This window comes from Lagenorhynchus albirostris, chromosome X, assembly GCF_949774975.1.
Source record: "Lagenorhynchus albirostris chromosome X, mLagAlb1.1, whole genome shotgun sequence".
In the NCBI taxonomy this organism is placed as follows: Eukaryota; Metazoa; Chordata; class Mammalia; order Artiodactyla; family Delphinidae; genus Lagenorhynchus; species Lagenorhynchus albirostris.
The window spans coordinates 34,119,477-34,136,758 of record NC_083116.1 but is presented as its reverse complement, the minus strand read 5'-3'; the positions used below and the strand labels follow the sequence as shown (position 1 = coordinate 34,136,758).

The following is a 17,282-nucleotide window of genomic DNA, read 5'->3' as shown; positions in this document are numbered from 1 at the left end:
ATTTTTCTGGTTGTCTATTATTGTATAACAAATCACTCCCAGAACATAGCAGCTTAAAACAACAATCATTTTATTATATTTCATAAATCTGTCAGTCACAATTTGGTCAGGGCTCAGCTGAGCAATACTTCTAGTGCAATTGGGATCAAAAAGGGTCATTCAGTGGTATTCATATGGCTAGTGTGGAGGGTCCAGGACTGCTTCACTCATATGTCTGGTGCCTTGGCTGGAAGTTTGGACTCAACTGGGCCTCTCTGTCTCCAATTATCTCCAGGACTTTCCATGTGGTCTCCAGCAGAGTAGTCAGATTTTTTTTTATATGATGGCTCAGAGCTCCAAGAAACCAACATGGAAACTACAGGTTCTTTAGATGTTAGGCCTAGAATAAACTTGATGTTACTTCTGCCATACTGTATTGATTAAAGCAGTTGTAGGTAGGCCAGCCCAGATTCGGAGGATAGAGGGTAGAGATTGACTTGGCCTCTATATGAGAAGAGTATCAAAGCATTTGTGGCTATCTCTAATGCAACACAGATATCAAGATTGCTGTCTTAATACAAGTCATATCTTTGATAATTCAGGCTAGGACTAAAAATCGTAACTGTGGATGGTTTAGGATAACTTGACTGGGAAGCCTAGGGAAAGAGGAGTTGAAGACATGAGGGTTACCCTTTCATACTGGAGGCTGCAGAATGCCATTCAAAGTATCAGAGTGAGAAATCTACTTACTCTAAGAATCAACTTCCCTGACTGGCAATGCCTGCTTCTATTGTCCTCCCTATCCCCTTCACCTCTCTCAAGCCACTCAGGGTACGAAGCTCAGGTAGGGTCCATGTCTTTCTTGGCTCTGTGTCTCTCCCTTCCCAAAATACAGAGCACATAGGAGGGTACAGAGCCTACAGCAGAATCAAAGTAATGCCATCATTTGACAGTCTACCCCCCAGCACATTCTACTCTGCTGTCTATTAAGGAAGCCCATCATCTATTTTAAGTCAAACCCTGTGTTAGATACTTCAGTATACTTTTTCTTATTTCACCGTAACAACAGAACTGATATGGGTATTATTAGCATCCCCCATTTTACAGAGAAGCAAACTGAGACATAGATATCTTTACCCCATACAACTACAAAGATGGCAGAGCCTGGATACCAACCGAGATCTTTGACTCCAAACTCTATGATCTTTCAGTATACCATGCTGCCTCTCAAGGAAAAGGGAACAAAGACCTATACACTGGACACTCAGTACTTTTCTCCTATTTCATTCATATATCCTCTTAATATCTAAGGTGTGTGAGGATGCTTCCACACTGCCAGAATCTCCAGGGTATTAAAGAAAGGTCTAAGGAGAAAGGCTATACTTCTAGCATTGGCATTCCCAAATCTTGGTATTCACAAGCTTGGCATTCCCATCACATCATGAAAGATTTCTTTTTAATTCTACTACAAGTTTTACTGCTGCTCCTAGCACCTCTATACTGCAAGGGAACAACTGTTAATAGAGTTGTCATTGTCCTGTATGTTTGGGCAGCTGACTAGAAATGGGTCAGGAATGGCACAGGTTATCTCATTTTTTCAGTACTAACCAGAAAGGTGCTAATATACAGGCATGCAATTGGAGAATATGGGCAGCAAATGTGGGCTTCAGAGGAATAAGAGACACAGGGAGTTGGAAGGATGTGACAGTGATTCAAAAAAGGAACTAGGAGGTCTTCACTCAAGCAGGATTCTTCAATTCCTTCACCTCTACAGATTCACAGAACAACACAGTGTCCAGTGCACTAAGGAGAGGGGAGCTAGAGCCCTTAGGCAAATATATGGTGTAGGAGAGAAGGGTAAATAAAGGAGAAGAATGCAGTGGAGAGGGAAACAGTAACCAAAGGGAAAAAAAAAACCTGAGTAAATGAAGGAAGAGAAAAGTAATGATCCTGTGGTAAACACAATTGAAGCCCATCAACTTGGGACAGAGGCAGCCAAACACAAAATTGCCCATTTGGGAACTAGGCCCTTGGAGGTGGTGATTGGTGCAGAAAACTGCCATACGACTACATGCAAATGACATCTCCAGTTTTTCACTCTGGCATTTTACATTAATAAAAGTAGCCACTCATTTTATTAGAAAAATATTATCCTCATACCAAAATCCAATCAACACATCACAAGAAAGAAATCTACAGACTAATATTCCTAATAAATATAGATGCAAAAATCTTCAACAAAATATGGCAAACCGAATCCAGCAACATATAAAATGGATTATACACCATGACCAACTGTGATTTATCCCAAAAATTCAAGGTTGGTTTAACATATGAAAATCAATAAAATACATATGATCATCTCAGTAGGTGTAGAAAAAGCATTTGACAAAATCCAGCACCTTTTCATGATGAATACACTTACACTAGGAATAGATAGAAAGGAACTTTCTCAAACCTAATAAAAGCCATCTATGAAAATAGCCTAGCCAACTTCTTACTTAGTGGTGAAAAACTGAATGCTTTACCCCTAAGATCAGGGATAAGACAAGGATGTTGAATAGAAAACTCTGACGAGTTCTATTCAACATTGTCCTAGAGGTTCTAGCCAGGGCTATTACACAAGGAAAAGATTGGAAAGGAAGATGTAAAACTATTTCTCTTCTCAGATCATGTGATCTTGTATATAATAAATCCTAAGTAATCTACTAAAAGTTCATTAGAATTAGTAAAGGAGTTCAGCAAGTTTGCAGGATATAAGGTCAATACAGAAAAATTATTTGTATTTCTATACACTAACAATGAGTGATCCAAAAATAAAATTAAGAAAGCAATTCCATTTACAATATAATCAAAACAATACTTAGGGATATATGTCACCCAACAAATTGCAAAGCTTATATAATGAAAACTATAAAATATCATCAAACGAGGTTAAAGATAACTTAACTCACTGGAACATCATCTTGTGTTCAATGAGCTGGAAAACTTAATATTGCTAAAGAGGCAATACACTCCAAACCGATCCAACCTCTATCAAAATCCCAACTGATTTTTTGCAGAAATTGACAAGCTGAACCTAAAATCCACATGTAAATGCAAGGGACCCAGAGTAGCCAAAACAGTCTTCATGACTTTAGATTTGACAATACTGTATTCCTAGATCTGATACCAACAGCACAAGCAACAAGAGAAAAAATAGATAAAAGTGGATTTCATCAAAATTAAATAATTTTGTATTTCAAAAGATGTCATCAAGAAAGTGAAAATACAACCCACAGAATGAGAAAAAGTACTTGCAAATCATATAACTGAAAGGGGTCTAGTGTCCAGAATACTTTAAGAACTCTTACAACTCAACAAAAAAGGGCAAATAGCCCAGTTAAAAATCAGCAAAAGATTTGAATAGATATTTCTTCAAAGAATATATAGAAATGGCCAATAAGTAAATGAAAAGATGCTCAACAAAATCAATCATCAGGGAAACACAAATTAAAATCACAATGAGATATCATTTCACACACATAGGGATGGCTATAATTTCATAAATGTAAAATAAGTATTGGTGAAGATTTTGGAAAATGGGAACCCTTATACATTGCTGATGGAAATGTAAAATGATGCAGTTTCCAAAGTGATGTTTTCACTTTGGAAAACAGCCTGAAGTGTCCTCAGAAGTCTTAAATATAGTGTCCCCATTTGTCCCAGCAATTCCACACCTACCTAGATACATACCCAAGAGAAATAAAAATATATTTTCATACAAAAATGTAAACACAAATTTTTATAGCAGTATTATTCATAATATCCCCAAAGTAGAAAAACCCAAGTATCCATCAACTGATGAGTGGATAAAATATGTTATATCTATACAATGGAGAATTATTCAGCCATGAAAGGCAGAAGTACTGATACGTGCTACAACATGGAGGAACTTTGAAAACATCATGCTAAGTAAAAGGAGGCAGACACAAAAAGCCCCATATTATAATATGATTGCATTTATCTGAAATGTCTAGAACAGGTAAATCTAAATTGATGGTGGTTTCTGGGGGCTGGGTACAGGGAGGAATGAGGAGTGGCTGCTAATGGGTAAGGGGTTTCATTTTGGGGTGATGAAAATATTCTGCAATTGGATAGTGGTGATGATTGCACAACCTTGTGAATATACTAAAACCCACTAATTGTACACTTTAAAAGGGCAAATTTTATGGCATGTGAATTATATATCAATAAAGCTGTTATTTTAGAAAAGTAGAATTATAGGACTAACAACCCAGTACCTGCCAAGTATTTATTCATTCCTTCACCTATGGCAGAATTATATTTACCAGTCAGCCCTGCCCTGAGCCAGGAACACTGAACATGCCGGGGTCTACATTTGTCATGTCTTCTATATAGCCCTTCCGTTATGTTATGTTTGTAGAGTAAACAGCTCCTTCCTCCAAAAATGAGTCAGGTGAGACTCAAAAAACAATCTAAGGCCACAGAGAAAAAAGCAAAGTATTGGAGCATAAGCTATAGGGAATGGGTGGCCTCATTGTTCCAAAATCCTCCTTCAACTGAGAATACTCAAGGAGACCTGGACATTTCTCCTCCTATTCTCTTCCATCATGGTAGGTTGGACAAATATTTTGAAATCTTCCAGGGAGAGTCCAGTCTATTCCCAATTCACAATAATGAACTTAAGCCATTCTCAGTGAAGTTGGTAACCACAGAAGAGCCCAGAGCTACTTCTGTCACCCATTTTAATATTTAACACCTCTTGTCATTAACATGCCAGTAACAATGTAAAAATGCCAGTAACAGTTCCCAGTGTTTAACCTAGGTTCCTAATGCATGATGTAAAGCAAATTACCTCTTGTTATAACCTCAGTGGGGAGCGAGAAGAGATACTGTTGATTTGTATTTGGAAAAGAGTGCCTAGAAGGATATACAACAGGGACTAGTATTTATTCAGAGGATGACGGATTAGCAGTCTCCAAGCATTAGGAATCCCTCTGTAGATAGGGTTGTCCCAAATCGGTCGCAGGACTCTGGGTAAAATTACATAAAGAGTGTGGAGAGATACGGTTAAAGAAGTAGAATTTATGTTCAACGCTTGTAAATTAGCAAGGCCACATAAGTCTGACCAATCCACCACTTCCCACAAGCTAACATAGTGAGAGACTCAGGCAAGCACCACGAGCAAGCACAGGCACCTCCAAGAGCGCTTTGAAAAACAGATTCCCACTGAGCCATCACCACCATCCTGCACAGGTCACCTTACCTAACTGAAATTGATTGGAGACATTCCCACATGTTTGCATTATCTCTGGGCTATTCCATCCCAAGGGGTATAATGCACAGCCTGAGCTTATCAGCAGTCCTGGAAAAAAAATAAAAGCATACACACAGGTAGAAAAAATATAACAGGTCTTCTATCATCCCAACATTCCCTCTGAATTAGCTCAGCTCAAATTCTCCCTCCTCCACTCAGAGCTTACCTTTCCCCTTTTACCCTAAATGTCTATGACACTACCAACTCAACAGGATTTCTTTGCTGTGCCATAGGTGGTGAGTTGCAGTAGATAGTAGAGGGGACAACTCACAAAGAAAGGACAGTATTGGGGATTGAGACAGGCCAGTATGCTTTTCACAGCCAAAATGTTTTTGCCAATGACTTACAAAGCTGAATTGGCCTCTCCAACCAGACTCCTCTTCTATCTTGGTCTGACTTACAAAGAATAAAAAGGTAGGGGCTGCTACTCTTTCCTACAATTCATCCTTTTCTAAGAGTCAAGTCAGTCCTTACTAGTCGAAGGTAGGTCATGACTTCTGTAGCTTGAATTCAGCTGCCAGACTGGGATCTACAGAAAGCATCCACGTTATCTAGGCTTCTCCCGGTGAGCAGCGCACCAGACTCCCTCTTCCAGAAACACTTCCTTCTTCTGAGAAACCATCCCAGCTTCATGCTAAGCACTCCTACTTTCTTTGGCTTCCAAAACCTTCCACTGTGCCCCTTGCCTTCACCTACATTTTGTTTAGGTCATTTGGTTACTACAGGGAAAATCTATGTGATCTTAGTGATAACCTTACTCTTCTGACCAGAGATACAAATCTGGGTCTGCTTGCTGACACTGTCTTTTAAGGACAACTGCCTCATCCACAGCTCTTGTTTACTGCCTAGGTTTACATTTTATAACCTATGATCACCTCTCCATTGCCTTTGGCGACCATGGATTGAACTAAGCATTGGCATCTGACACAAAAGCAACCAAATTCATTGGCTGGCCAGTAATGGATGACATCATATCGTGCTCTGAAGAGAAGAGCTGGGCCAGATTTTTGTTTCTGGAAATTTTAATCAAGAAACACAGATGCTGGACTTCCCTGGTGGCGCAGTGGTTAAGACTCTACACTCCCAATGCAGGGGGCTCAGGTTCGATCCCTGATCAGGGAACTATATCCCACATGCATGCCGCAACTGAGAATCAGCACGCCACAACTAAGGAGTCAGCCTGCCGCAACTAAGACCCAGTGCAACCAAATAAATAATAAATATTTTTTAAAAAGAAAAGAAACATAGAGAAGCTGAGCTAGTTAGCAGATGGAGCAGAAGTTAGGAAAAAACACCAGGAGGTAAAATCAAGTGTGTGTCAAGCTAAAGCCAAGTTCAGTCCAAACTTATGAATAGACATCAATTCTGGGTAAGCTGAGGAAACCGATTGGTAAAATAAGAGAATAGAGAGGCAGGAAGCAGATACATCATGAGGGGAAAACTCCATACTGCTCCTGAAAGAGCTAGAGAATCTAGTCCTTCCCAGTGGCTTTCCAGTTCCATTTTTCTTATGTTATAATAAGTCCCCTTTTCATTGGAGAACTCAAGCAAGTCTCTGCTGCTTACAGCCAAGAGAGCCTAACTACAAGAACGCTATACTTGAGTACTACACCAAAGTTCATAGGAAGGTCACCCGCCCTGAGTGTGGATGTAGAACCTAACACATGACACAGAGCCTCCACAAAGCAGGTATCTGATTAATGATGACTGGGTGGCATAGTTAGAGGTTACAGAAAGGTTTCAGACCGTGAAAAGCAAGCTGCCCCAGGGACTGCCAGCCTCACCTTCGTTTCTCTTTCCTCACCGAGGAAGACTCCATATACACTCTGAGAAGCTAATAAGCCCACTTTGCCTTCAGCTGCAGCCTTTTGGAAGATCTCAAAGTACTCGCTAAGCTTGTCAGCAACATGGCAACCAGCTGTTCTCAATACTCAGTGAGGCCAGAGAAAAAGACAAGGACCTAAAGAAAAATCAAGAAAAGTTTAAATAGGAAAACAGAGAGAACTTTATGATGGTGAGAGAGGGTTTAGAAACCAAAAGAATGACTAATTAAGGTTAGAAATTCCCTTCAGTGGAATGCTTAAAATTAGAAGACACTCTTATCTGTCTGATAGTCTTAAAGGAAATGAAACTGGTCACTCAAAAGACTTTTCTAGGCTCTGGAATTTATCCAGTGGCAATGGAACAACACTCCTATTTTTTCTCACCACAGATAAACTGAAATCATAGGATATGAGGAGGTATGAGCCAGAGTATGTAAGCCCAGAGTATGTACAATGGGTTAAGGACAAAATTGGAAACAAAACCTCAGCCTTTTCCTGCTTTCAGTGTGTACCCTTTGAGAGAAGAGTTAATAAAAGGTGAGCTTTCCCACACAGACTAGGAAGAAAAGAACACAAGTTCGTAAAAGAACAGCAGTTCTGTATTCTAACCTCCACATTCAGATCCCTGGGACTGGCATGAGCTCTGACTTCTCAAGCAGGAGCTTGTGCTGGCTAAGTGCCTTTCCTGACACGGCAGGAGGAACCTTTCACCTTTTTCAGTCCCCCTAAAGACAGGGCTTGACTTAAAAGCTGCCTGCTTGGAGTTGTTACCTTGCAATTTTTCACAGGCACGAGGCCAGAGACCAGGAATCTCTGCCCAGGTATGTGTTTTGCCCCAGCGCATGTGGCTCCGTGCTCTGCCCAACCTGCCCTACCACACCTCCCATCCCCTATCCTCCCTCCTGCCTTTTAGACAGGTGAGCACAGTAGGTTGTAAACATACTTCACGGAGACATTGGACCTGTAACTGACAGAAGATTCATTACATTTGATCATAGATGGAGAAAGATGTCCTAGAAGATGTGTTATTTTAAAATGAAGTCACAGGATAATTTATCCTCAATTATATTTGTCCCCAACAGTTCTAATGAATTTGGGATATGAAGATGGGCTTCAAATAGCAACATAGAAGTCATTTTCCATTGACAGGCTCTGCCACCTTCTGGAAGACTGGGGGCTTATTTAAAATGTAGATTCTTGAACTTTACCCACAGATATTTGATTCAGTAATTGTAGCCCAGGAATATGCCTTTCAAAAGCACCCTAGTGATGCTGATGCTTCAGGTTCTGGCACCAACACTTAAGAAAAACACCACTAAAAATATTAAAAGCAGGAGCTCTGGGGGCAGAGAAAATTAGTTTAAATCCCAGCCCTGCCATGTATGAGCTGTAGCCCTGGCTTCTACTTTTCTACATGCCATTCCTAACTACAGGTTTTACTGCCCCTCCAGACACATACGCCCCATGGAGAAGTCTGTCCCAACTGCTCCTGCCTCTAGAAAGGGAAAGCCCTTTAGAGTGTGTTACCACCCTTACTCCACCACTGAACATGTGCAGGTGACCAGTGGGCTGCCATCTTCCTTCCCTTCCTCAACTGCTCCTTCCACAAGAATCCCCTATCACAAAACGTACCAAGCGTCCTCCTGAAACACGGTTGCTATAGTTTTCATTCATTGCTCTGACCAAACAGAGGCCTAGAGTTAGACACTTTGCTCGGGTTCAGCCCTTGTGGCAACCTCAACGCCAGTACAAACCTTTGGGCGCACAATCTCGGACAGACCACAGAACCCTCTCTGCTGCTACATTCCAGCTGCCCTCAATCTTCCCCTGCTGCCAGAATGACTACTTCCCCATATCGCAACAGCTGTATAACCATCTCCCACATTCTCAATTAGGTAGATGCCTAGTTTTTGTCTCCGGGCAGGGAAAGTCTCCTCAGCTGGGTGTTATCGACCTCCTTTGTCCACCACAACCTCCCATTCACAAGTGCAACTGTTGGGTGGGCAGCCATCTTGTTACACTTCACACCCCACTCCCAAATATCTGTCCAAGTATGGCTGTTTGGTAGTTTGAATTTACTACCCTGAGCAGAAGTCTAGTATGGGTTAATTTGTTATTAATTTGTTCAATTTATTGCTCTTATAGCAACTTCAACTCAAACATAGTGGAAAATTTATGTCTGCCGTCCAGCTATAGCTCAGCTTTCCCTTCCCAGGGAACACTCCCACTCAACTCTGCTATTCATTTCACTGCATATTCTCTCTCAGAGTTATAAAACAGTTCACCTCTGCTAGAGATTTCTAAAGTACATCAGGAGAGGCTTCACAGAGAGGCTGCATTTGACCTGGCCTTTGAGAGAGAGAGATTTACAGGCAGAGATGGAAGAAAACAGAATTTCAGAAAAAAGCAACACTATGAACAAAACTGAGCAGAGGTTTTCAAATGTTAGTGTGTACTGGAATCATGTTGGGAAATGATAAATAACAAATCCAAGACAGTAGTTAACTTTGCTGTGGGAACAAGAGAATACTATCAGGGTATGAAGGAGATTTCAACAACATTGGTAATATTCTATTTCTTAAGCTGTATAGTGCACATATCTGAAATATTTCATACTATGCTTTCAAAAATAAATCAGCATGAGAGGCCGTGTAAAATGCAGAGTGCCAGGCATCAGTTCTGATTCGGTAAGCTTAGAAAGGCACTAAGGTATCTGTATTTAACAAGCACCCCAGGAAATTTCTTATACAAGGCCTTCATGGACCACTCTGAAAAACATTGCGATAGAATTTCTTCTCTAAACGGAAAAAGAAAAATCAATGACATCAGTGCATAAAGCCCAGGGCTGAGGGTCAGAAACCCTGGACCACAGTCTCTGTTCTGCTTCAAATTTGCTACATGAGTTTTTGTTAGTAGGTTAACTTCTTTAAATACCATTTCCGAAACAGAAAGCCACTTTTATAATCCTTGTTCAGCATGGTAAGGCTAAGTTAAATTATGCCTGATGAAACTTTGGAAGACTTTCCAGGAAATGCTTGGTTTCCAGAGAAGATAATGGTTTTTAGAAAACAGCACTCTTTCCTTGAATCAAGTTCTCAGTGATCCGTCTCCAGTGGCAACTTTCATTCAGCTTGAAGCATGTAGCATTGGGACCTTCCATGGAGAAAATCATTAGTGCCTGTCTGGGTGTGTTGAATTCCATCTGCTTAACCAAAAAAAAAAAAAAAAAAAAAAGTCCAGAGTGGTAGTTCTCACTTGGGTTGGGGAAAGGGAACACATCAGAGTCACTGGAGAGATCTTCCAAAACATGCAGCCTTCCACCTGTTGCTGTGTGTATCAGTATGGGAAAGAGGACTGGAGAGTTGGGTCCACATTTTTTAAGCACTCCATGTGATTCTGATACATTCCCTGATCTAGAAAGATTCTTGGCCTCCCTCAAGGAACCTGATCCAAGATCTTACACTTTTTCTTGCCAAGAGTTCCTTATATTTACTTCTCACTTATTTCTTCTTTGGTTAGCTCTCACTGAAGGTAGAGGATAATTCACAAGCATCTTGCATATGTATACACAGGGGAATGTAAATAATGACCTTGTTCTCAGGGACTGGGGGCCAGCTGGTTAGAAACCTCAGCATCCCCAGGGTTGAAATAATCTCCTGGCCAGATGTTTCCTTCACCGGTTAGAGGAGGGCATGAAGGTCCCAGTGGAAGGCTCTCTGGACCTACACTTGTCCAGCTGGATCAGCTGCAGGTGGAGCAAATGGGACCCAAGGGTCCCATCAGGTCACCTTGCTGAGTATGACTCAGGCCAGCAGCTCTTTATTTCTTCCTGTCTCTCCCACTTCCCACCACTCATCTCTGTGGGCAGCCGCCAAACGGGGGAACAAAAGTCAGGCAGGGGGAGGGAGTAGTTCTTAATGGATCCTCCATCTCTTCAGTGGTTTGGGGCCTGGCAGAGATAAACCAGACCTGAAAAAAAATGGCTCTTCCCCCTGATGTATTTTGGTTAATGCGCTAGCTGCCGAGAAGCAGCCAGGCCTGGAGCAACAAAATCAATTTCCCTCTGCTGAACAACAAGCTTAAACTTAACCCTCACAGCTCTTTCTCTTATGTCTTTTATCCACGGAGCTCAAAATGCTGTTCAGGCTTGGCTTTCTGCTACAAGCAAAGCCCATCTCTGAGGAGTGAGACACCAAGATCTCTGAAGAACCTTGGATAATGATTGTATGCCAAGGGGTGCCTAGAGAATATGATACATTCAAGCAGCCTTCACCATTCCTTCACATCTGATGCAACTTTGACAGGCACCAGTTTCTAAAAAGGAAATGAGAATGACACTTAGTTGGCTGGTATTACAGGCAGGGAAGCTGTATAAATTTAGCAATCTGTCCAATATCCCCAGGGATAACCCTTGTAGCACACCTTGGATCTTGATTCTTTCCGTGAGTACTGTCAAATGGCGTTTTATTCTTGAACTTTAATGACCCCCATCTAAGTGTAAACACTGTGACTATGTTCCTATGAGCAATGGTTGATGGGGAATATAAAATAGCAGAATCATATGAGATTAACATGATACTGATGTTTCTATTGCCACTGTATTATATCTGCTGCTCAATTAAAGCTCTCCCCCACTCAGTCCATGAGTGTCTAAATCTCCATTACCTACCCACATCTCCCTTCAACAATTTCCTTTGAGTTTCTGGACCTAGAAAATGAGATCAACCAAAATGTATTATATGGAGAACCATAAACATTTTGTGAAAGTCTCACTCAAGCCTAAGATAGGAGGCAAGGTGGGTGTAGGAGCCAGTGTTAATGCTTGGAGTCAGATGGAGGCTATTGCTACTGAAGTTCTGATTCCTAACAGTTAGTCCCTGTTCACCCTCTGCTGGAAATTCTTAGAAAAGCAAGTGAAGCTAAGTTATCACTCTCAAGTCAGAAGAGAAGAAGAACTCAGGGTGCTAATACCTTTGAATGGAAGCCTGGAAAAAAAGCAAAGGATGTGAATGAACCCAGCTTTCACATGACCAACTTATCCCAAAATACACTAACATTGCCTTAACCATATGTTCATTCTTTCTACCATTACTGAATACCTGCTCTGTGCCAGGCACTGAACTGGGCTCTGGGGCTATAAATATGAGTTGTAAGGAGCACCCCTTTCACCTGCCAGCTAAGTGTCACTTCCTGAAATAATGTGCCCATAGAAGTACCGAGCTAGCCATAGTAAGCCCAAGAATGCAGGTGAAAGGTGAGCCGACTTAAGGTTCATTTGTAATATCTGTGGAGTCCCCAAAGGGAGGTAAAGTCATAGGCTTAAACCAGCCTTAAAACTGGTTCTGTACCATGGTTTTGAAGCGGAAGAGAGAAATTAATCCAATGACTTTCCAATGTGGCCAGAAAATCATTAGTAGCTAAAGAGTGGGATTATTCAGAGATAAGGGAGGTTAGAATGTGAATTCAAAGAGGAGAAAAACCATATGATCATCTCAATAGATGCAGAGAAAGCTTTCGACAAAATTCAACACCCATTTATGATAAAAACCCTGCAGAAAGTAGGCATAGAGGGAACTTTCCTCAACATAATAAAGGCCATATATGACAAACCCACAGCCAACATCGTCCTCAATGGTGAAAAACTGAAAGCATTTCCACTAAGATCAGGAACAAGACAAGGTTGCCCACTCTCACCACTCTTATTCAACATAGTTTTGGAAGTTTTAGCCACAGCAATCAGAGAAGAAAAGGAAATAAAAGGAATCCAAATCGGAAAAGAAGAAGTAAAGCTGTCACTGTTTGCAGATGACATGATACTATACATAGAGAATCCTAAGGATGCTACCAGAAAACTACTAGAGCTAATCAATGAATTTGGTAAAATAGCAGGATACAAAATTAATGCACAGAAATCTTTGGCATTCCTATACACTAATGATGAAAAATCTGAAAGTGAAATTAAGAAAACACTCCCATTTACCACTGCAACAAAAAGAATAAAATATCTAGGAATAAACCTACCTAGGGAGACAAAAGATCTGTATGCAGAAAATTATAAGACACTGATGAAAGAAATTAAAGATGATACAAATAGATGGAGAGATATACCATATTCTTGGATTGGAAGAATCAACATTGTGAAAATGACTCTACTACCCAAAGCAATCTACAGATTCAATGCAATCCCTATCAAACTACCACTGGCATTTTTCACAGAACTAGAACAAAAAATTTCACAATTTATATGGAAACACAAAAGACCCCGAATAGCCAAAGCAATCTTGAGAACAAAAAAATGGAGCTTGAGGAATCAGGCTCCCTGACTTTGGACTATACTACAAAGCTACAGTAATCAAGACAGTATGGTACTGGCACAAAAACAGAAATATAGATCAATGGAACAGGATCGAAAGCCCAGAGATAAACCCATGCACATATGGTCACCTTATCTTTGATAAAGGAGGCAGGAATGTACAGTGGAGAAAGGACAGCCTCTTCAATAAGTGGTGCTGGGAAAACTGGACAGGTACATGTAAAAGTATGAGATTAGAACACTCCCTAACACCATACACAAAAATAAGCTCAAAATGGATTTGAGACCTAAATGTAAGGCCAGAAACTATCAAACTCTTAGAGTAAAACAGAGGCAGAACACTCTATGACATAAATCACAGCAAGATCCTTTTTGACCCACCTCCTAGAGAAATGGAAATAAAACCAAAAATAAACAAATGGGACCTAATGAAACTTCAAAGTTTTTGCACAGCAAAGGATACCATAAACAAGACCAAAAGACAACCCTCAGAATGGGATAAAATATTTGCAAATGAAGCAACTGACAAAGGATTGATCTCCAAAATTTACAAGCAGCTCATGTGGCTCAATAACAAAAAAACAAACAACCCAATCCAAAAATGGGCAGAAGACCTAAATAGACACTTCTCCAAAGAAGATATGCAGATTGCCAACAAACACATGAAAAAATGGTCAATATCATTAATCATTAGAGAAATGCAAATCAAAACTACAGTGAGATATCATCTCACACCGGTCAGAATGGCCATCATCAAAAAAACTAGACAAAATAAATGCTGGAGAGGATGTGGAGAAAAGGGAACACTCTTGTACTGCTGGTGGGAATGTGAATTGGTACAGCCACTATGGAGAACAGTATGGAGGTTCCTTAAAAAACTACAAATAGAAATACCATATGAGCCAGCAATCCCACTACTGGGCATATACCCTGAGAAAACCATAATTCAAAAAAAAGTCATGCATCAAAATGTTCATTGCAGCTCTATTTACAATAGCCAGGAGCTGGAAGCAACCTAAGTGTCCATCATCGGATGAATGGATAAAGAAGATGTGGCACATATATACAATGGAGTATCACTCAGCCATAAAAAGAAACAAAAATTGAGTTATTTGTAGTGAGGTGGATGGACCTAGAGTCTGTCATACAGAGTGAAGTAAGTCAGAAAGAGAAAGACAAATACCGTATGCTAACACACATATATGGAATCTAAGAAAAAAAATTGTCATGAATAACCTAGGGGTAAGATGGGAATAAAGACACAGACCTACTAGAGACTGGACTTGAGGATATGGGGAGGGGGAAGGGTAAGCTGGGACGAAGTGAGAGAGTGGCATGGACATATATACACTACCAAACGTAAAATAGATAGCTAGTGGGAAGCAGCAACATAGCACAGGGAGATCAGCTCGGTGCTTTGTGACCACCTAGAGGGGTGGGATAGGGAGGGTGGGAGGGAGGGAGATGCAAGAGGGAAGAGATATGGGGACATCTGTATATGTATAATTGAGTCACTTTGTTATGAAGCAGAAACTAACACACCATTGTAAAGCAATTTTACTCCAATAAAGATGTAAAAAACAAAAAACAAAACAAAACAAACTTTGCATAATGAGTCTAAGGAAAGAGGGAAACAGAAAACATCACCTTAACTGGCACAGCAAAGAGAATCTGGTGCTTTTCCTAAGAAGGCCAGGAAATCATGATACCTTAGCTCAGTGTTTCTCAACCTTGGCACCACTGACATTTGGGACCAGATACTTCTTTGTTTTGGGGAGTGGTCAGCTGTCTTGTTCTTGTGCATTGTGGGATATTTAACAGCAACCCTCACCTTTATCCACTGATTGTCAGTAGCACCCTCCCCAATTTTTGATAACCAAAAACATGTCAAAGACCTTACCAAATGTCCCCTGGTGGGGGATGAGGTATGTAAGAAATCAGCCCCTGTTGAGAAGCACTGTCTTAGCTCATCACTAACGTCTCACCCCAAGGCCACATAATGCAGTCATTGGAGAGAAGAAAGAAAATTAGGATCTGGGTTATCTTGCCAATGAACAAATTTAAGGAAAGAAAGGAAGTGAACAAAAGAGAGGTCACTGTCATTTGCTTACAGCCACAGGGCAACTTAGTGAAAGAGCCAGAAGTGGGATCCAAGTTTCCTGGGTCCAGGCACCCACACTGTGCTGCTAATGGAGATGACAGTGATAATGAATAATGATTCTACAACTTTAGGAACCACAGCAACAAACTTCAGCAATAGGTTCTACCAGCGCTTTTTTCCACTGCCCCAACTAGGTGTAAAACATAGCTCACATGTTCACACACACATTTGCCTGTCTGTCTTAAACTTGCTTTTTCTTCTCCGTTCAGATTAAACTGCTCCCCTTGCTTTCCTACAGTCTGCCATTTTTGCATTTTGCTCCTTCCTAGCCCATCCACACACTGCCAGCATCCAGGTCTCCTGCATTAAATTTAGAGGGAGGCTGAATGAGGGAAAAGCTAAGTAGGGTGCGTCAGGGCCATAGGAAACCTGGATAGTCTGTTAATGGCTACTAGACAGGGCTAGCCTTAGATGCTGTCAAATAAGCAGTCACCTGAAGTCTGCCTGGTACCTAGCATTTCACTATTAGAGATGTATTTTTTGGTGAGGACTGTACATTAAATTCTTATTAGTAATTAACACCTGGGTGTATGTGTCTATCAGATCACTGTCCTCTGAGATAACTACCAGAGATCAGGGCTCTTAGAGGTCAAGTTTATTTTGGAGCAGTAATACTAGAGTATAAGTTGCTGCCCCTGGAAAGCAGACCTGGATAATATTCTTCAATGGGCACTCTGCAGGGAGAAGAAGGTGATGAAAATCAGGGCTAAAAAAACCAGATATCAACTCTGCCTACTAGCCAATCTTGCTGAGAATAAAACCCTGATGTAGATTGCACTTTGGGGAGTCCCAGGCTAGGTGTTTCAAACGAGTCCCCGTTCATAGCCCTAGAGATGGACAAAGGGGAGAAGCTGAGAGTGGATTTCCCCATGAGACAACATCCCCACTACCCACACCCCTGCAAAGCTCCCCAACCTACCCAATCCCAGCAACACCGTCTTACCTCCCACGAACTGTGCGGCTCCCATGCAACGTCCCATCATTGTGGAGATGAGTTCCTCCATGCAGCAGCCTAGGACAGCAGCCAGTGCCACCAGGAGCAGCAGAGCACAGCCGGCACCTGTCACTACTGTGCACATCTGCCAGGCCAGGCTTGGGATGGCATTGAAGCTGGCATAGCGCCCACACTCTTCCACCATGATCAGACTCTGCCCCTCTCCCCTCACAGGGTAGTTGCACCTCCGGAATGTGCTGAATGACACTGGCTTCCCCAGCTGGGATCCAAAGAGCCAGTAAGGCAGGAAGTAACTGGTAGAACTGGCCACAGCGGTAACAAGGGACAGGAAGGCCCAGAGGGTCCCCGCCAGGGTCAGGCTGCTCCGCATGGTCCCAGGTTTCTCTGCGGGGATGGGGAGATGAGTTGGGTCACAGCACCAAATGTAGAAAGTTATCATGTAGGCTCCATTGGCCTAGTGTTCATCTGCCTGGCCAGTCCTGGGGCTCAGTCATGTGCTTCTTGGCCCTTACTTCTGGATAAGATTATTGTCTCAAGGACCATTTGGGTCCCTATGGGATTCTGCTCTCCAGCACTTTTCCCATCTTCCCTTCCTTCCGCCTGATTCAGAGTTCTATGGTCTCTAGGCTGCCATGGAAGAAGCGTAGAACTGAATTAGTGACTGTTCTGCCCACTCCAATACAGCCTGAGCAGACAGCTTTTAGCTCTTGACATCCAGCATGGAACAAGTG

General features: G+C 41.6%; 1 protein-coding gene across 1 annotated transcript in view; it reads right to left on the bottom strand.

Moving 5' to 3' along the window:
- Nucleotides 1-16,936, bottom strand: part of LHFPL1 (LHFPL tetraspan subfamily member 1) — a 43,120-nt gene extending 26,184 nt beyond the window's left edge. The window contains exons 1-2 of the mRNA XM_060138416.1: nt 16,540-16,936; nt 5,249-5,347 (exon numbers count right to left, since the gene is read on the bottom strand). Of these exons, the coding sequence (XP_059994399.1) occupies nt 5,249-5,347; nt 16,540-16,921 (481 nt within the window). The 5' untranslated portion in view covers nt 16,922-16,936. The remainder of the gene's footprint in view (nt 1-5,248; nt 5,348-16,539) is intronic.
- Nucleotides 16,937-17,282: the final 346 nt, after the last annotated feature.